Source organism: Ostrinia nubilalis, chromosome 16 (assembly GCF_963855985.1).
Source record: "Ostrinia nubilalis chromosome 16, ilOstNubi1.1, whole genome shotgun sequence".
Taxonomy (NCBI): Eukaryota; Metazoa; Arthropoda; class Insecta; order Lepidoptera; family Crambidae; genus Ostrinia; species Ostrinia nubilalis.
Genome location: NC_087103.1, coordinates 2,929,067 through 2,950,519, shown reverse-complemented (window position 1 = coordinate 2,950,519; position 21,453 = coordinate 2,929,067). Strand labels below are relative to the sequence as shown.

Sequence of the window (21,453 nt, the reverse complement as noted above, 5' to 3'; positions counted from 1 at the left end):
TGAATTAAATATCGTTTCAAAGTAAATGTTTTAAAGAAGATGTTGTTTTATTATATTAAGCTATTTTTATGTTGAATAAAGGAAGAAAATTGGTGAAAAAATCACTTTGATTTTTGGGTATTTCACGTTCTTTTAATTTGTGATTTCTTATTGTAAAATGCTTAAATCTAAAAATTTTCTCAGATAACTATTTGCCCAAGGATCTATGCTATAGGATATAAATGTTTGTTAAATCGTTTTCACAGTATTTTTATAAAAATTTCAGCTTGTAAACTGACGCTAAAGTGGAAATTTACAAAACCTGTGTGGACTTATCTTGATATAATTCTTAAATACTAAACTAATCGCAATATTTTCTCAATTAACTATTTAGACGACGAAATTGCCTAACTATTTATGCCTATAACATATTTGTAGTATTACTGGTTAATGATTGTAACGAGTTGAAAAAGTACTGTTTTTGCGCCAAACGGCGTAAACGCTCTTAAGAAAAATAATATTTGTTAGCCCTTCATACTATGCTTTGGGTCTAGACAAAGTGCACATTATAATCACAAACCAGTCGAAAAATGGTCGAAAGGCCTTTATTGAGTTATGACGGATTCGATTTTCCATTCGATCAAAAAGTGCAACTTGTCTAGCCCCTCTTGTGTAGTGGGATCACAATAATCGAGTGTCAGCGGGGTTCGCACCCGCGTTCGTCGGATGTCGAGTCGGCCAGTCCGACCCCTTCGCCGTTCGGCTATCATGGCTTAAAATGGTGTTTTTTTTTTAAAACGGAGGCGCTCGCATCACATCCTCGGCAGCCTGGAATCCCGATTCTATTGCTCCATGGACCGAATTGTAGTGTTTTTCCGAAGTGGCCTCCCCGGCAAAGTACACGACTGCCTTGCCTTTAAAGTTCAGAGGTTTCTTGAGGCCTGCCGCGCTGGCCTCGGCTTCTTCCGTGGCCACACTCCGGTACGAGTACGAGCCGCGAACTAATGGGTCTCTAGACCACTGGGACCTGAAATTACGGAGATCACATATTACTTAAACGTAAACGTCATAAACGAACTAAAGCCTGGTCCGTGAGCACGTAGAATCCCGTCCAATGACCCCAAGCTACCCATCCTTTAGACGGGATTCTACGTGCTCACGGACCAGGCTTTAGCAAGCTGAAGTGCCAATGGGCACATAGTACGCAGAACTGACGGCAGATAGGGCAGCAAGTATCTGGAGTAGAGGCCACGTACCGGAAAGCGCAGCGTAAGACGTCCACCCACAAGGTGGACTGACGACCTTATAAAGGTAGCAGGAAAGGCGCTGGATGCAGGCCGTTACCAACCGATTATTAAGGAAATCATTGGAGAACGTCCTAATATAATGATTTATGATGATGATGACGACACATTACTTTGCAGCGCCCAATAATTACCAAAAATAAGTATAGGACACGTCAATACAATCGAATTGAAGAATCAAACAACGGTATTACGCGCCCAAGGTGTGCTAGAAGTGCCACCGCCACAGTGGGTTCTTCGCTTTACTTACGCCCGTATTCACAAACGATGCTTGCTCAAGTGAAGCAGCAAATCGAACGCACAGCGTTGAATAGGGCTCTGTGATTGGTTCGTGTGTCACCCTGTGCGTCCACGCGCACTGTGAGACCTCATAGTAATGTTTGTGAATACGGGCGGGACTATTCCCACCTCTCGTTCCCACCACTGCAACTCCTGTGTAGCCAGGATCTACAGCTTGACCGCCACAAAAACCCAACCAATGAAGGTCAAGTTTGTCCCGGGGGAAAGTTAAACTGTCATTGGACCCGCAACGAAATTAATCAGAAGAACATAGGAGTTGTGAATACGGACGTACGGGATCTTTCCTGGAAAAAAGTTTTATGAAACTAGCTTTATTAGCGTGTTCTATTACCTCATGATTCCTTTAATCGCCGACACTTTGAAGTTTAAACTAAATACATGTTGCATAAATTTTTCGATGCCACTTTTTACTTCATGGTCATCTTTCCCTTCCATTTTCTTCGCCCCCTCTCCGTAGATCCAGGCCAAGAGTATATTCGGCTGGTGTTCAACTGTCCTCAGTCCGTATATTTCTGTCACCCACTGATCAATCTCGGAAAAATCATTCTTGTCCTCCTGTTTCCATATGACGTTGAAATTAGCGGGAGAATGACCCCACCATGCGCTCGCGAATTCTATGTAAATCTTATCCAACACGCAGAAACCGATGTTGTCTATGCAACTGATTTTTTCCGGCTCTAACATGGGCATAAACAGCTTACTGTGGCTAGAAAAAGGAATTAAATAAATATTTCAATAAGAGTCTACTTTTCAATTAATAGTCTGATTCAATGTCAGTGGCGTGAAATATGAAACTTGATGTTTTACACACAATGGAATATGAATGTTTTCTGACTAAAAAAGCAAGATTTAGAATTAGTTTGTCACTTACTCGTAACTTATCAAAAAATACTCAACATGTATTTTTCACTGTTACAAAGTAATGAAAATTGTAAGAGATAAAGCGCGCCTAAGTTTAAATGAAGGGGACCGTGACGTCAAGACGTAGTTAAAAGTGTAGCACGTTGTGACGTCACGCGAAATTTCAACGCACCATAACTTTGTAATTACTTGTTTGATTGACAAATAAAATATACGTGTCCAACATTTTTGATAAATGATGTTGACGCACTTATTTTTTTTTAGAAAACTAGTCTATTGAATTTACGTTACCTTTCTTTAAGGACCCCAATTGAGACAGTGATGATAACACACTTCGTCTCGATCGTCATGTTATTCGCAATTACTTTCACGTACGGTTTATTGTCATCGGTATCGTCTTCCAGTTGCCAAATTATGGAATTCACCTTGGTATTCAGAAATATCTCAGGTTCAGGCTTCGACGAATGAGGATATTTTTTCTAAAAAAATAAATAATACAGGGTGTTAGGTAAATGGGTATATGAGCCGACACTAGCCCATGTTAACATGGTCATATAAATGGTATGGTGAAGTCAGAAAATTGATATCATCCTTTTAATTATTTTATTTTTCATACAAATCGGATTTTATAAAATTTATTTTGTATGAAAATTAAAAAAATTAAAATGATGATATCAAATTTCTGACTTCACCATACCATTTATATGACCATGTTAACATGGGCTAGTGTCGGCTCATATACCCATTTACCTAACACCCTGTATACTTTATTAAAATCGCAACCTTCTATAACTAATGTATAAAATCACCAGTAGGTAACCCTTCATTATCATTATTACCAAGTCATTAAAGGACGGAGCACACTTATCAACCCGAATATCTTAACCGTATCAACTTGAGGCGGTCAGTATTCTTTACTTTACTTTAGAAACTCCATACTGCAACGCACACTTAAGCCTTAGGCACCAGTTTGAAATCGGTTTGAAATGGTCGCGTCATGTGTGGTCTCAACGGAATCTATGGCAGAAACTTAGATACAACTTAAAAGCAACTAGAAGTTGCAGTTTCGTTGCAATTGCATTTCACCGTGTGTTCTGGGCCTTATTCGCACGCACCGTAACGTACACGCCTCGTCTCAGTTGACATCATTCGCATTTGATCCCATTCGCAAAATGGTCACACTTTTTAACCTACAAGTTGAACTACTGTTTCAAAAATGGTAGGCTTTAACTTTATCTGAGTGTGACCATTTTTCGATTGGAACAAAATGCGAATGGTACGGTCTGCGTCAAACCCGAAAAAAAACAGGAGGTTTAAGGAGATTAAAAAATAAGTAATCACCAACAAAACGTCTAGAATAGTCTTGTAGCCCTTTCCTTTCCAATTGAGCCAGAACTCCCCGTGACAAGTCTCATTTTCCACAAGGTTTCTAAGGGACTTCCCCTCTTTAGGATCGACTTGCCCTCCCAAATGGTTATCTCTTTTGTACCATTCAATAAACGGCGCGGTTACCGGAATTCTTCCCGGATCAGCGATGGACTTAATACGACCCACTCTGTAAGTAAAAAATCAATAGTAGTAGGTAAGTATTAATTTTGAATTACAATAATAAGTCAATTTTCTGTTATGAATTACATTGGTAGAGACAACCCAAACGCTTCAAAGTGTATGGAAACAAAGCAAATAGTAAAAATAGCTGTAATAATTAAGGCACGTTCCTTGCCCTGGAACTTAAACAAAACTAAAGGGATTTTGCAAACAGTTACTATTAACGATTAATGATGATTGCATCAACTTACTTTTCGTCAATACACTTCGAAATGGATCTCTTTTCAATTCCATTTGCGTCTCTCTCAGCGTCTTTGAATTCGTTGACAATAGTATTTGCGTTCCCGTTTGGCATAAGGGTGCCGTTGGAAAATATATACCAGACTTCTTCTTTGCCGGGTCTGCCCAAAAGGTCATGAGGATTGGCTAATTCAAACACCTTATTTCCTGTTTCGCCGTGGCACCTATAAATTTTTTTGGTAGTTAACTTGTTAGTTACAAAATAAGGCTGATACACGGTAAACTGGCAAATGTTTTGTAAGACGAATATTATATCATCATCATCATCATTTCAGCTACAGGACGTCCTGCTGAACATCGTCCCCAATGATTTTCACATCGTCCGATTAATAGCGACCTAAATCCAGCGCCTGTGAACAAGGCGACCGCTTTAGTCGACTCAATTCAAGAAAATGAAGGCTGAAATGGTTCCCAGGTGAAATGAGGACACTGAAAATGCCACTTTCTTCACCCAGATGAATAAAGTGCTAACAATTCCACTTGCTCACCTGGGTGATATTTAGTTTTTGAACGGAATAATCCACACCAAGGATACCTATATGCTTACCAAGCTGCGCCGAGGTCGACGACGCCATCCGCAAAGGGAATGGTGCGGATTCGTCCACCGATGCTGGATGCTGCCTCTAAACCCACCACGTCCAAGCCGGCTTCCTGCAGCTTGCTCAGGGCAGCAATCCCGGCAGCGCCGCACCCTATTACTACTACATCTTTCAATTTTCGCCTGCGAAGTAATCGTAACAGTTCAGGCCTGGTTTCCATTAAGGCGGACCGGAGCGGAGCAGAGAAGCGTTTTGAATAACCAATCAGATTTCATTATTTCCGCATCTCCTCCGATTCGCGCGTAGAAGAGAGGAGAAATGTCGCGTGGACTCATTTGAGCAGAGCGGTGCGGAGTGCGTTTTCCTTTCATAGAGAGCAATACAGGGTGGAAACGTTAAGTGATCTCACTCGATTATTTCTAAACTATATACGATATTGAAAAACTGGTTACTGATCCTGAAAGTGCTTGATGAGCTCTTTCAAACGGTACCAATTATAGGTTACAGAATAAACTGGATCTATCTGAAAATTCAATGTTTCCAGCTTCCATACTAAATGTATGCCAGACACACAATATTAGAAGTGTAATTTTTTTAAATTTTATAATAAACTCTTAAAATAAACTCGTAAATTGTATTCAAATTTAAAATTATTCATGAAAAACATTGGTTTTAGGCTTTACTTGCTATAATATTGTCAAGAGATGGGTGTCATCAGTGTGGTAGTACTAAATGTATGGAAGAAGGAAACATTGAATTTTTGGATAGATCCAGTTTATTCTGTAACCTATTATTGATACCATTGGATAGAGCTTGTGAAGCACTTTTAGAATCAGTAATCAGTTTTACGATATCATGTGTAGTTTTTAAAATAATGTGACTTTACCAAATGTATGGAAACTGGAAACATTGAATTTTCGGATAGATCCAGTTTATTCTGTAACCTGTATTAATACCGTTTGATAGAGCTCATGAAGCACTTTCAGGATCATTAACTAATTTATTGATATCTTGTATAGTTTAGAAATAATCGAGTGAGATCACTTATCGTTTCCACCCTGTATACTGACAGTTCCGCATCTCCTCTCGACTCCGCTCCGCTTTGGGGGAAATAGCCTGCCAGCTTCGCCGCACATCTCGTCTCCGCTTCGTTCCGCCTTGGTGGAGGCCTCAGTTGGGTAGTTTAGTTTGGTGACACACGAATCCCAACAAACGATTAAAAAAACGACTGGGTTGCACCATCTTCTGTAAAACTCCATACTAAATAAACTGGTTAAATTGTCAATATCTTTATTGCATTCCATGCTTAAAGTCATAGTTACGGTTAAAGTTAAGGTGATGCAACTCAGCCATAAGTTGAGAGCTGTTAATTGTCTATTAATTAGTGTATCTAATGGCTTCAATGGTGCGTATTTGAAGCAGGCCAGTTTTGCCAATATCGAGTGTTTAAAGAGATACGCATGGCAACGGATAGTTAACTAACTGTCATGTTTATTAATTTGATTAAAAAAATAACGAAAGCGCACAGCTAGTCGTTAACGCTCTTTTTATAGTTTTTTTTTTAAATAAAAACTAAATTATTTTGTGTTAAACAATTGGCATGAAAACTACAGCTCTGAACCTATGTTTGTTAATATCGTTTGTTGGTGAAATTGGGCCTAAGAAATGGCAAAATGGCAGCAGTTTAAACGTTGCGTTGATTATTCACAGATTTTGCATAGAAATAGGTAGGCAACACACCTGTTGCACTGTTGGACGTAACTTGGATGGATTCCGAATGGTTACTGATTGACTTAGTAAAAATGATGGTTTAACTAAAACGAGCCAGCTTTTAAAATATAAAATTGACATGTTTGTTATGGCGCAGTTACACTAGCGGGAATTTGATGAAGGCAATAGTGTGGACACGCACTTGAGTTACTTTCGCCGTGCGTCGTCCTCGTCCATTACTTCTCGGTGTTCGTGCTCGCGCTTCGTCACGGTCAATTTCCCGTATAGTTTAATTGCGCCATTACATAAATAATTATTTGTGAAATAATATTACTTCACTTACATTTTGCACTTATTCACTTAAAGCTTTGTCAAATTCTTAACATTGCACTGACAAGGGGGCGCCTTGCGTCGTTGTGTTGCGACGTTCTAAAAGCGTTTAACTTATCGTAACTACTAATCGAATTCTACATAATATTAATTATATTTATAATGTTGTTAATTCATATCAGTTAGTTTTACGTCACAAAATTGATAAACATAGTAGGTATTATGTAAGTACGAGTATTAGATAACTTTAATTTAAATAACTGATTAGTAGTTATTATTTGAAACGATGATTTATTTATTTATCAGTTTCGTTTTATTTTGTGTTTGTGGATTTATTAGGCAATAAAACGAAACAGTGCAATATCGTCTAAATAATATTCATCCATTACATCACAGTCGTTAAATGTTAAAATTTAATGAAGCCATATTAAATAAAGTGTCGGAATATTTACGAACGAAGGTAAGCAGTAGGTACGTGTATTATTTGGGAACTGCGAGCTCATATTTTAATCCATATTCAGTAAGAAATTACTTCAAAAGTTCTTACTTCTTTTCTTCTTCCTCTTCTTCTTCTACTTGACTTGATGATACTCTAAATTGTTGCCTACTTGAAAAAGCATCATTAAATCCCATAGAGTCACTGGCATTTGCAGCCATCATCAAACCAGCACCAACGGCCGCAGCTATGCCCAAAGGCCCTAATGATTTGCCAAGCTCAAAACCGATTCCCATCATGTTCTGTAAGAATTAAATAAATAAATTAATTAAGTTCCTTATTGCTCTACAACTTACTTAGCTAGTGGTGCGTCCAGACTGGGCGAATTTGCTCGCGCGGCAAACTCAACATCCTGCTCGCTCAAGAGCATAGTGAGCAGGATGACTTGCAAATTCACCCAGTCTGGACGCACCAACAATAATATTGTTGATTGATTGACATAGTTTATGGAAGCAATTGGAGGTGGCTCAGCTAATGCCTGAAAATACTCAGGCTGCGCTGATTTTCAGCCACTCCCATTTCTCATAGGTCTTATGTGAGAATTGGGTAATGAGGGCTAATAGTAATACATTTACAAGTGACAATTAAAAAAAAGGGGTCTTAACTACATTTTGCGTTTTGTTTGCACAATTGTGTTGTGTGAAAACACTTATTAATATGGCTCAGTTACACTATGTGCGAAATTGATCAGGATGAAGCGCAAGCACATACTACACCGAAGTATTATGGACGAAATCAAATTCAAAGCTAAGCAAAGTATTAAAAATTTACTCACTGAATAGTTGGCCAAATGAGATTTAAATTAACTGCCAATCACCCCCTGTTATTTTATTGATATCTGGAAAATAAATAAAAATTGATTAGCCATAAATAATACTGACCGCCGCGAGTTGAAACGGTTACGATCCGTTTCCGGGTTGATGTGTGCTTCGTAAATCGGGTAATAGATTAAATCCACTCCTAAGTTTTTCTGATTTTTTTTATTCATAATTGAGTCTGTTATGTTATTTACTAACAATACTAGGCGTATTAAACCCGCCTGACTACTAGTTCTAATAAATAATAAATAAATAAATATTCTTAGACATTTTTACACTGCGCTTCTAGTCCCAAACTAAGCAAAGCTTGTACTATGGGTACTAGACAACGGATATAAACATTAAACATACTTAAATACTTTTTTTTTGTAAATACATACTTATTATTACATAGAAAACACCCAGTCCAATACAAACAAATATGTTCATGCACACAAATGTTTGTACTGTGCGGGAATCGAACCCGCTACCTCCGGAATAGTAGTCCGTTTCGAACCACTACACCAAACGGCCGACTAATAATCTGAGTCACTACACAAGGTTGAAATGTAGCATTTCAATCAAAGCAAAAAGATAATATTTTTAAGTAAAACTCATGTTCTAAACGTTACTTGTTATTGTTTTAGAGGCAGGTGTCATTAAGACCGAAACAACGCATCCCTAACCTGTTACTATTGCCACGAGGTACTGAACTAATGAGGAACGCTGCGGGGAGGTGTAAACATCTGAACAAGCGCACAGCAACTGTTATCAACAATAACTACAATAACAGTGAAAAATAACATAACAAAAAACGAAAAAAAAAGGAGGAGCTGGGGGTAGGATAGCCTATCCTGTCGTCACTGCGAATCTTTTATATGTCTCGCGGCGCGCTTGTCATCATATTGTTTGCTGGGGCTTTATACCAGTTTATCTTTAGTTATCCATGCAACTCCAGTTATATTCCGAGGGCTATCCTACCGCCAGTGTTGTTTGTCTATTTTTTGTTTTGTTATTGTTTTTACTATAATGTTCACTGTTATTGTACCTAGATGCTGTTATGGAACATAGCATTGCAAAAAACACCATCCCGTGCACTGATTCGGACACTAGTCCTACAGTTAGACTTAGTACCTGCACAGAATACATATTAGAACCTGTAACTAACCTAAAGGCAAATCAACTATAATTTATTCATAACCACACTTTGTTGTTTGAATCATCCGGCGTACTTAGGTACCTACTATGATACGTACTATCGCTCGCTACACCAAGTAAGTATGGAGTCTTGCATGCGTATTGACCTTGATTTAGTCGCTTTCTCGGGTGAACTAACACAAACTACTTATTTACAGGTATTGCGCAAAATTACCTCCATAAATATGGCGAGGATTGAAATCAGCAACCTGTATTATGTATACTACATACCTACTCTACCTGTAGGCCTAATCCTACTTATAAAGATAATATTGCGCGTTGCGGTGTCGTGTAGTGTAGGTATCGTGTCGCATGCTCGTCGTAGATCCCACGAATGATGTCGCACAGGGATGTTATGGATATCCGTAACCGTAACCGAAACTTTCAGATATCCGAAATAAAAAAAAATCCGTAACCGTAACCGAAACCGGTATATTATTCCTATATCCATAACCGAAACTACTTACATATCCATAACATCCCTAATGTCGCATAATATCGTACTACGACATCTTAACGTATTACGAGTATGTGTTCTAGCCCTAATTGGGTAAAATGTTGCTAACGCGAGACCGTTAAGATAAACTGAAAAGCTATCAAATCTCATGTAGAGCCAAGCTTCTGACCCTACACCACAACTACACGTCATAACTACCTAACTCTACGCCAGTCAAAATAATGTGGCACGGTCGTTTCGCTCGTCACATGTGAAACAACTGCGTAAAATTGAACTAAAAATATAAAAACAATCACTAATTCTTATGTTGCCGATATGTATTTGATGCCTTCGACTGCATTTGTGAACATTAAGGCTTGTTTTTATCTTTTTAGTTCATTTTTACTCAGTTGGGTTTTTGTTTATTCAATAATTATTTTATTTTAATCTTTTTAGTTGTATAACATACATTTTTGTAAGCTAATTAAAAAAGCATTTATTTTGATACCACATTCGTTAGACTTGGAGAAAAAAAAAATTTTTTTTGAGCGCCTAAAATCCGCCATTTTGATTTATTATTTTTTTCAATTTTAATGTAGCCAGTGTCACTCTCACGATTAAGACGAATCTAACGACACCTCTCACGCTAAAACCGAAAACCGGTCTAGCCGTTTAGTCTATAGGCCGTGCCAAAGAAATATACACCCGAAAAACATAACCCTCCTTCTGGCGCAGTCTGGTAAAAAATCACTGTTCTCAATTGGTCACTGGTGATTATTTTGACATTTATCCTCAGTGGCGAGTTGGCGACAAAGCCAGTGTTGACAACCGGGAATAGACGTAACAAATGGCCAAGCCACATTATTACGACTAAGTGTTGTGTGTACTTATAAATATTTACCTAATTACAAATAAAAAATATTTGTTGTACTTATAGTAATATTTTCCGTTTAAATCTACTTAACTAATAAGCAATAAGCATGCAAGTACTTATTTTAAAACATATTGGTTCCTTTATTTAATACGAAACTCAATCTAATTATAATCGCTTGGATATAAGGGTTTATACAGGGTGTCCCGTAATGTAACGTCAAGCCGGAACTGGGTGTTGAGGCAAGTTGTGCTGGTTATCAGAAAAATATAAAAAAAAATCTATGTGGCTTATTTTAAAAATAATAGCCATTTAAAAAAAAACAAAAAATTCTACTCCAGGTGACGGTCCTTTTACTCGTGTTGCCACAAATCTTCACTTTTTCCAAATTTTTTTTTTGTTAAGTAACCCTGAATAATGCTTCTCTAAATTGTTATCAAAATTACAAAACCAGCTGCTCCAACTTTTATGAAAAAAATACATTATTCCCAAAAAAAATATCAAAATAAAAATTTTGCCTAGTTTAAACTGACTGTACTGAAAAAAAATTGTACTACGCGAGTGTGGCAAGTGACGTCATAATTTGGCGCATTTAGTAAGGATTCCAAAATGGTATAACACTTTGTAAAATCTTGCTGTAATTGTCGACAATTTTTGTTTATTGGAAATAATCCCGTTTCTTGGTTAAAAATATTATTCTAATGTGCCCAAAATTTAAGTTTCTGGCTTAAGTGAGGGGGAGAAGCCATTTTAAAAGGTATGAGCGGGACGGAGAGGGCCATCTTACCAAGCAGGGATGTTATGGATATCCGTAACCGTAACCGAAACTATCGGATATCCGAAATAAAAAAATGTCCATAACCGTAACCGAAACTGATTCAAAAGTTACGGATAGTTTCGGATAAAGGCCAAACTGCAAAACTCTATGAAATTTGCAGTATACACGCCGCAGCTGCAATGCCGCGCTGCCGATTTCATAGTTTTGCAGTTTGCGGTTGCAGTTTGCGGTCTGCGGCCCGTCTTGGAATTGTACCTTAAATCTTAATATTTGTTACCAACTTGTCTGGCATTCGCTGGCACCATCTAATATGCCAGCCTGTTTTACCTTTATCATACATAGGTGTCGTCTTAGTTGGTACATAAAGTAGCTATGTGGGTCACGCTCACGCAGCATCTTGCTATTTGTATTATACCTACATTTTTGAAATTCTAATAATTCCGTAACCGAAATTATCCGAGACTTTCGGATAATCTGAAATGATTTCATATCCGTGACCGTAACCGAAACATGTATAATATTATTCTAATATCCGTAACCGTATCCATAACCGAAACTTCATATCCTTATTATCCCTGTTACCAAGTACAAGTGCAGGCAGAGCAGGTAGTAAAGGCGCGCGCGCACGGGTGACTTTTGTCACAGTATGTCAACTACTAATTACTGTCATGGTGACAAAAGTTTCTGTGACTGACTGTACGGTAGTCAGTCACAGAAACTTGAATTTTGGGCACATTCGAATAATAATTTTTAACCAAGGTAAATAAAGTTAAAAACGGGACTATTTCCAAAAATCCAAAAATTGTCGACAATTACAGCAAAAATTTACCAAGTGTTATACCATTTTGGAATCCTTACTAAATGCGCCAAGTTATGACGTCACTTGCCACACTCGCGTAGTACATTTTTTTTTCAGTACAGTCAGTTTAAACTAGGCAAAATTTTTATTTTGAATTTTTTTTTGAGAAGAATGTATTTTTTTCATCCAAGCTGGAGCAGCTGGTTTTGTAATTTTGATAACAATTTAGAGAAGCATTATTCAGGGTTACATAACAAAAAAAAAATTTGGAAAAAGTGAAGATTTGTGGCAACACGAGCAAAAGGACCGTCACCTGGAGTAGATTTTTTTTATTTTTTTTAAATGCCTATTATTTTTAAAATATGCCACATAGATTTTTTTTATATTTTTCTGATAACCAGCACAACTTGCCTCAACACCCAGTTCCGGCTTGACGTTACATTACGGGACACCCTGTATATTGCGTTACAACCCAAGCAGCACGACAGGCTGTATAGAAGCTGTATTTTAGTTTATTTATATGCCACAGGCTGTATAGTGAGGCTGTACAAGGACTGTATAAGCGCTTATACATCCTCTGTAAGTAAAAATTGGGCCCATTGTTATACAGCCTAATGCGTTATTATAGCTGTATAGTAGCTGTATAGTTAAAAAATTGGCTGTACTATAGCTGTAGAAGAGCTGTAGTATGGTGTTGAAGAAAACCATGGGCGTATAGTTATTCTCTTATAAGTTTCTTAAAAAGATAATAGTTCTTCATTGGTTTTTTAAGAAGATTACAAAGTGAAATTTATGAAACAATCGCATCTTTTTAGTTTTTAGTTATGGTGGGCCGCCAATTTACTGTGAAGTTATAAGTCAAGAATAAATTTTGGACTTTAGGTGACTATCTATCACTATAATTGCAGATTCAACGTGCCGATACATTTTTACTGTGAAATAGTGCATTGTTTTGTGGAAAAATATTCACGCGCCCGCGAAATACTGAAGAATTCAAGAGGAATATTACCAAAACAAGTAATTAAGTTTATGAATTTGAGGTTAGAATCATAAGATTGTTTAATAATACTGTACAACAGGTACCACTTATAATTTTTTTATCTGAAAATCATAACTATAACTTCAGCAATACTCAAAATAATGTAAGAAGTCACATTTTCTTTTGTTGTTATTTGTTCGAAAATGGCGACAGATTTCATACAGCCTAAAAGATATCTGGAGAGTATTATAGATCCCGTGGTTTTACTACGCACTTTCTGGATACCATTACACAGCTTTTACCCTTTAATAGCCGTTATAATCGAATATTTTTATTATATAGGCTGTACATCAGTTTTCAGCAAATAAATTATACAGCTCTTTAGGGTTACGTGTTAAAAATGAAAAACCCTCTAGCATATTTCTTATCAATAAGTTTTGCAAACAAGTGACGCTTATTTGAACTATTTTCAAGTTAAACTTTCGGTTAAACTTATAAAATATAAATTTGTTTATTTCGACTTGTATTATCTCATTAATTAATTGTATATGTGATTTCAGGCATTCAGTCAACCAGAAAAGCCGTCAATTTCATCTACAGCAACGTCAGCAACAACATCTACACCAGTAGTTCCAAAATCTGCGGCACAATACGTCATTTAATATGTGGTTGAATCTGATGTGGCAGCAACGGTTCCACAGCAAAACACTGATGTAAATCAGATGGAAAATTATCTAAAATTGATTTTAGACAGTCAAATTAATAACCCACAAACAATAAAATAAATGCTCTAATGGACAGCCAAAAAAAATGTTTCATAAATTGGCAAGTCTATCTGTGCAGATAGAATACAAATTTTCCAAGTGTGACAATACCAAAAACACAGATGTGGTTGCACTGGGTAAAACCAGCAATCCAATCGAAAATGAAGCTTTTGTCATAAAACCAATTGATTCAGTTAATTATGTAACTGTTTTTCTTGTGTATCTAGTAAATAAGTAGATAACGCTTTGATTATTTTTAGTTACTTAAGATATCCACTGATGGATATTTCTATTATGTTTGAAGTGCCATTGAAAAACCCGTATAGACGGGTTTTTCAATGAATAAAAATACATTTACTCAATGACAAGTTTTTTTATTTCTATTTTAAACTGTATATAAAAGGGGGGCTTTTCTAAATCCTCACTTTTATTATCGTATGCCGTTTTTGCTACGGAACCTTCATTAGACGTTGACTGAACTTGCGCTTGACTATCGATTGTTCGATCAATGAATTTGTTCTTTTCAATGTCTTCACATGTATCACTGGTTTTGTTGATGATTAGTTATGTTTTGATATTTTCTTTGAATTTTCCTTTTTACTCCACCACATATTTTTCTTTTTTTCCACATATTTCTATTCACCACACAACGTTTCTACAAATCAAGGACAACTGTCAGTAATACAGATTAAAGCTGTATTACAGAATTCATTTATTATTATAGTTCTATAGAATCATATTTGACAGTAGTTATGAAACTATTACACTGACAAGAGTGTACAATTACGCATTAATAATAAGCTTTAGAAAGGAGTTTTAATATACCATTATACAGAAACAAGTATAAAGTGATACCATTTTAAAACTTATAGCTGTAGCAAGAAAGTGATCACATGCAAAATACAGCCACTATGCAGCTTGAAGGATAACATTAGATTGAAGTGTCAAAAAATGCTTAGGGTTTTAAAGTGGAGTTCAAATATTCTATTTTAAAGCCTTAAGTTTACACGGAGTATTTTATAAAAACTTAGTACAGCTTTATCTGTATAATAACGGTTTAATCACTTTTATAAGTAAATAATCTTTTCTTGACACCTTTATAGATCGCCAGTAGAACTCTCAGTTCTAATAGTGCTGTATATTTGATGTCGGAAACGCTTGCGTGCTGCTTGGGAATAGCTCGGGGATTCCCCTTGACAAAGTAACAATGAACAACTAGGTAGAGATACTAAAATCAATTCTATAAAAGAAGTTTTCACCAAAAGATAGAGTCTAACTAAAGATCTTCCAAAATATGGTCATATGATAAAGATAACAAATAAAATAAAATATATATTACCTTATTTTACAGAATACAAAAGAAAGCACCTTATTCTCCTCAGCAATGACTAACCACCGAAGTGAAGTGAGCCACACAGATTAGAGAGTGAAGTCGGCAAGCAACGGCGGCAAGTCCGAGACTCCGAGTGTCCTTGTAATTGACAGCTTCAGTGTTGTCAAGTTAAAAAAATAAATAATACTAAAATCTATATAAATAAAAATGAATCCCAAAATGTGTTGGTAAGCTATGCGCTTACCAACTCAATTTTACCAATTCTTTTTTTTTAATGTTCGTTGAAGTCCAAGGATGGTTTTTAAAAAAGAAAAGAAGTTTTTAAAAGAAATACATTTTTTATTTATTATTTATTTAAAAAGTTCGAACAATTTCCGGGAAAACCCTAAAGGGGGTAAAACGGGGTCCACGCGTACGAAGTCGCGGGCGGCCGCTAGTAAATAATAGTAATCATTGTTTGAATATTAATTCAAATATCACAATTATTAAGTACATAGGCAGGTGTTTAAACAGTTTTATTGTTGAATGTAGACTACCAAAAATGTCACAATGTGAAAACCGGACTTTTATATGTTAATTAAAAGGCATTTTTTTACAGCAGCAGTGATACTAAGCTGCCAGGTTATTGTTTTGTATAGTGGGTACTTAAATATAATAAACTAGCTGTACCCGCGACTTCGTATGCGTGAAAATCCGTTGTCGCAATAAACCTTCCTCAATAAATGGGCTAAGTATCTAACAATTTTTCAAATCGGACCGGTAGTTCCTGAGATTAGCGCGTTCAAGTAAACAAACAAACAAGCTCTTCAGCTTTATAATATTAGTATAAATTAAAAAAAAATAACAAATGTTAATGCATTATGTTTGTAACTTTGTACTGTTGTGCGGGAAATGGAATCGAATCGAACCAACGAACTCTGACATAGTACCTACTTACCGAGTCCGTTACGACTTACGAACCACTAAACGTAATAAATTATTCATCAATTTTAATAATTGAGCAAAAACTAGCTTCTATTTATTTAAAAACGTTAAACCTGTGCGTTAAACCATTTTTATATCAAAGTGAATAACAAAAAAAATGGTAAATAAATATCTACTTAGGTATTCCTCACGAAGCTCACCTAAAATAGGTACTTATTTCTCCATTATAAAGAAGTTATGATGTGTTAATATTTTTGTAGAGCAATAAAAAAACATCTTCAAATTAAATTAGTACATAGAAGCACCAAACTGGCAACACTGATTCGGAACAAATGGCGCTGCGTGTGAGAATTGCGAACTAATTTATCAGCAGGTTAAACCGAAAGATAATAAGTACTGTACAAATAAACATTCGCGGTTTGTTGTAGATTTAAATAGAATTCGCAGAACACATCATCATTTTGTAAGTTTATGGATTACTAGCTTTTGCCCGCGGCTTCACCCGCGTGAACTTTAGTTTGTCACAGATATACTCAACATCAAATAAACCGCACCTTCCGTGACGCGAACTTTAACGATTTTCTTCTGACACAATCATGGTGCCCCAACAATATTGGTGTTATTTGAAAGCCCAATAAATATCCTTAAAGAAAAACACATTTAATTTCTTAATAAATTATTAGCATATACCATAAATGTGACTTGAAAAAATACCTCACTTTGGCCCACCTATGGGATCAATTAGACCAATTTTTATGGTTATAAAACTAAATAATGATTTCACGTGTCCTCTTTAACAGATGGATAGCAATTAAACCCAACTTAACAGTTTTATAGCCATAAAAGTTAGCTCTAGCGTAACTACCTATTTTTTGAAGAAGTGACTCTGGATCCTTCTAAAGACACATTTTTGGGGTAAAAACCTTTCCTTTAATGAAATGAAGGTTAGAACTAGGCTTTTAAATGGTACCAATATTGGTGAGAAGTGGGGATGCATACGTTTGAAAATGCTTGTCGCGGGAGGTGCGATTTATTTGACGTCGAGTGTAGTTATAAATTATAGCCTATATGTTTTTCTGCGTTCTAAAGAATAATCTGTAAAGTTTCATCAAAATCTTTTGCGTGAAAGATTAACAAACATCCATTCAGTTTTAAAATGACGAATTAAAAAAAAATATGTATGGACTGGCAAACTGATAAATAAGGGACATGCTACCTACTTATCTACTTATATCGATAAATGTTTTTCTCTTCCGACGAGTTTCGTTCGTTCGTTTCAGCCGAAAGACGTCCACTGCTGGACAAAGGCCTCTCCCAAGGATTTCCATAACGACCGGTCCTGCGCTACCCGCATCCAGGTTCTTCCAGCGACCTTCATCAGATCGTCTGTCCACCTAGTAAAATATACAGGGTGGCCAGGGAGTTGACGTTCAAAACTAAAATTTAGATTCCTTACATCAAGGTGTATCTGTTCTACGATTTTGCTTAGTTTAATAAGAGATAGAGAGTTTTTAACTTTTTTCTCACTCTGGCCACCCATTTTAGCTTTGAACATCAACTCCCTGGCCACCCTGTATAAATACATTTTAATTATTTAATTAAATTTCCGTTGTATCTACCAAGCCAGGTGGGGATAACGGGAATAAACACCTTAATTTATTTTAATCCAGGTCCTTATTTACCCCTGTAACAATCCTTTGCTAGATTATTCCCGGTAATTGAATAATCCCTTTATAATAATCTAAAACTTGTCTGCGATGTCGTCAAAGCACAGTTTCTAATTTCAGCCAGAGATTGTTAGTTGCAAAAAGTCTAGGGAAGACGTTTTGTCCCCCGGCAGTAATGAGCCGGCCTGTACCTCAAGCACGAAAACCTTTCGCCTTCGAATCGTTTGCGTATTCAACCTTCTTACTACAACATTGAAAATTCGATACCCAGCTTTCGAATTCAGCGATAACGTGACGATTTCGACTGTCAAAATTAATTTGGTGCTACCATTTATAATTTTTAATAACCCAGAATTGATAGTAGCATTAGCGTCCTCTTGTAAATCATGATTATGGTTGTCCAACGTGGCAAAAACTGGAACTAAATAATCCAATATTGATAGTAGCGCCTTCCTATCAATGTCATAGCTGGGACGGTTTAGTGTTGGACAACTATACAAAGTTCACTTTGCGTCACGGTCACTAAATGTCACATTTTTCGTGCTATTATTTTTAGATTTTTTAGTTTTCGTAGGAACGCTTTTTTTAAGTTTTCAAACTAAATCTTTCAATAACGATTCGAACACGCAAACGATTCGAAGACGAACATTTTTCGTGCTAGAGGTACTGTAGTAACCAGACTTACTACATTCTTAGAACCGCCTGGATGTGCAACGTAGTAGGGTAACCAAAAATCTTGTAGTTCCTGGGACGGATCTTCAGTGACAAAGGAAATGCGCAGAATGGGTTGATGCTGTTTCCATTAACAAAATTCCGTATTTTATAAATAAATAAATATAAATATCTTTGGACAATATCACACAGCGCCATCTAGCCCCATAAAGTAAGCAATTAATATTAGAGATGAAACGGATAGTTGTTTGGCCGGATACCGGATACCGGATATCCGGCCAGCTGCTAGGCCGGATAGCCGGATATCCGGCGGCCGGATAGTTGGCCCATTGTCTCGTTGCATGTCGTCACGAGTTTAGCACCGCACAGGTGCTTCGAACGCGATCAGTGAGTCTATTAGTAGACTAAACTAGTCACACTTTTCTAAAATCGAATCCATCCGAATAGAATGTCAGATTTTGCCACTTGTCTAGGGGGCAGATCAATTCGGGCGATTTTGGTTGCTATCGTGAGTGTGTGATTGAATAGCGAAAATTAAATTACTTTACTTGCTGCGTAATCTGACTGAACTGCATGCATCATGTCATCAGACCATCAGTGAAAAAAAGGTCGCCCTTTTTTATTTGGCGATATTTTGACATTAACAGATATTTACTATTTATGTACATATTCGTCATTAGAGTAAATAGCCCAGAAAAATAAATTAGTTTTTTGAATGGCCTTAATAATGGCTTTTTTGCAACTTTTTGAACTTTAAATAAAAGCCGTCATTATTATAAGCCATTTTATTGATATTTACCTCAAAGAATAATGTATTTCATTTTATTAATAGGAAATTGTCCTAGTTTTTTTAATATCCGGTATCCGGCCGGATAGTGAGTTATTATCCGGTATCCGGCCGGATAGTAAATTTAGGCCGGATATCCGGCCTACCGGATAGTTACCGGATATCCGTTTCATCTCTAATTAATATGCTTGTGTTATGGGTGCTAACTTATTTACTATTTATGTACTTTTTTTTAATACATAGTAACACTCAGACCCGTCACAGAAATTAAAATTCATTATTTCAATTTCTGCCTGGCCGGGAATCGAACCCGGGGCCTCTCGGCATAGTAGTCCGTTCTGAATCACTACACCAAACGGCCGACATAAAAAGTTCTTTGAGTGTCGATGCCTGGCCACTGATGGCGCAGTTACACTGTGTGGGAAATTAATCGAGACAGTGTAAACACGCACTTCAGTTATGCCGTGTGTTCTCCATGTCCATACTTCGATGTGCGTGCTCGCGTTTCGTCTCGGCCAATTTCCCGCATAGTGTAAATGAGCCATTATCTAAAGAAAATAAGTCCTAAATTATGGATAGTTTCAGGACCCCTCTTTGGAGCAGGTAAAGTGATTGATATACCTAGGTTGTTCTAACCAAAACCGCTGATAGAGCAGTGATCGAGGATTGTGCGATAGTTGACTGTTTATCGACTTCATGGTCACCCTACAGCAGATGCAACTTTTTGCTATTCCTCGGACAACGTCCTTCCAGTGATGTTTACTTATGTAAGATATTACACTTTTACAAACCCGATCTTGATGCAGTATTATATACAGACATCTAAGTTTGTAGAGCGAAATACTCCAGTTAAACCAATCAAGACAACTTCTTTTAAAAATTAACACTGAAAAATTTACTTCCTCTAAGACTAGGCGCACACCGTTGCTTTTTAGTTGGCCGATAGTTGTGCCCGATTTTAAATTGTATGAGAAGAATCGGCCAAATCGAATCGGTGTAGTGTGCGCAGTTGCGCACTCCCATGACATGCCCATACTGATCAACTGCCCGACTAAACTATTGGCCGAAGAAAAATCAACGGTGTGCGCCTACTCTAAGATTAATTAGCTTAGCTTTGAAAAAGTAATATAATTAGTGACTTCATGTAAGTAACCTTTTGCTGAACAATTAGTGACTTCATGGACTCGTACCCTTTTTCGCGTATTTTCTCAAACAGAGAAACTGACCCTTACGCCCGTAGGTATTCACAAACAATGCTTGCTTATGTGAAGCAGCAAATCGAAAGCACAGCGTTGAATAGAGCTTTGTGATTGGTATGTGTGTCACCCTGTGCGTAAACGCGCACTGTGAGACCTGAAAGTATTGTTTGTGAATACGGATCTTTGAAAATAGAAAAATAGAAATAGAAAGTATTTATTTGTCTCAAAACAGGTTTCATTTACAGTTTTCATTTTCATTTTCCGTTAACCTTTAGTAGTGTTTTGTGGTAGGTAGGTATATTGGATATCCTTACGGGAATCAACAAATGTTTATCAGTTAACTTTGTGGCATGGTAGGGGAGCCTTTAAAAACGAAGAAAATAGGATACGATACGTCATTAGTGCGGTTTTAAAAGTCATTGTTAGTTTTTGAGTGTTCAACCTGGGAACGGAACCCAGCACTTCCAAATTAAGAGACTCCTTAACATTCGTGCACTCACAGGAGCATCTTGGCGGTGTTTTTTTTAAACGAACACGATATGTGGACACCTGCTTCAACAGGTGCCACACGCGACTAATAAAATATTGGCCTTTAAATTATGCGCAGGCGTTTGAATCGTGAGCTGTATTTTTAGAAAATGACAAAAAATCTGATTTATGTATGATATTCTGAAAACAAACAAGAGTAGGTAAGGTATTATGAGATTTTTTTACACATGCCTACTTATTGAAAGTTAAGATAAAAAAAGTGCCTTGATTAACACAGAGTCAACAAGATAAACACGCATACATTATTATAACTAAAACTGCTAAGAATTAATTTACGTTTTGTGTCCAAATATAAATTAGGTACCTACCTACTTACAGATAGTGCAGTTTTATT

The 21,453-nt window shown here is 36.7% G+C and overlaps 1 protein-coding gene across 3 annotated transcripts; it reads right to left on the bottom strand.

The window, feature by feature from the left end:
- Positions 1–521: 521 nt before the first annotated feature.
- On the bottom strand, positions 522–15,441 carry LOC135079263 (spermine oxidase-like). Of its 3 annotated transcripts, XM_063973873.1 has the most exons (9): positions 15,328–15,441; positions 8,143–8,205; positions 7,419–7,609; positions 4,840–5,013; positions 4,244–4,456; positions 3,786–3,999; positions 2,736–2,923; positions 1,915–2,289; positions 522–1,006 (listed from the first exon to the last, which is right to left on the bottom strand). In XM_063973873.1, exons 3-9 carry the CDS (start codon positions 7,604–7,606, stop codon positions 772–774), a joined length of 1,587 nt encoding a protein of 528 aa, XP_063829943.1. In that variant the 5' UTR covers positions 7,607–7,609; positions 8,143–8,205; positions 15,328–15,441; the 3' UTR covers positions 522–771. The 3 variants fall into 3 exon arrangements, with proteins under 3 accessions (XP_063829943.1, XP_063829946.1, XP_063829944.1); XM_063973876.1 differs by lacking the exon at positions 1,915–2,289; XM_063973874.1 differs by lacking the exons at positions 7,419–7,609; positions 8,143–8,205; positions 15,328–15,441 and adding an exon at positions 6,885–6,988.
- Between the last annotated feature and the right edge of the window lie 6,012 nt (positions 15,442–21,453).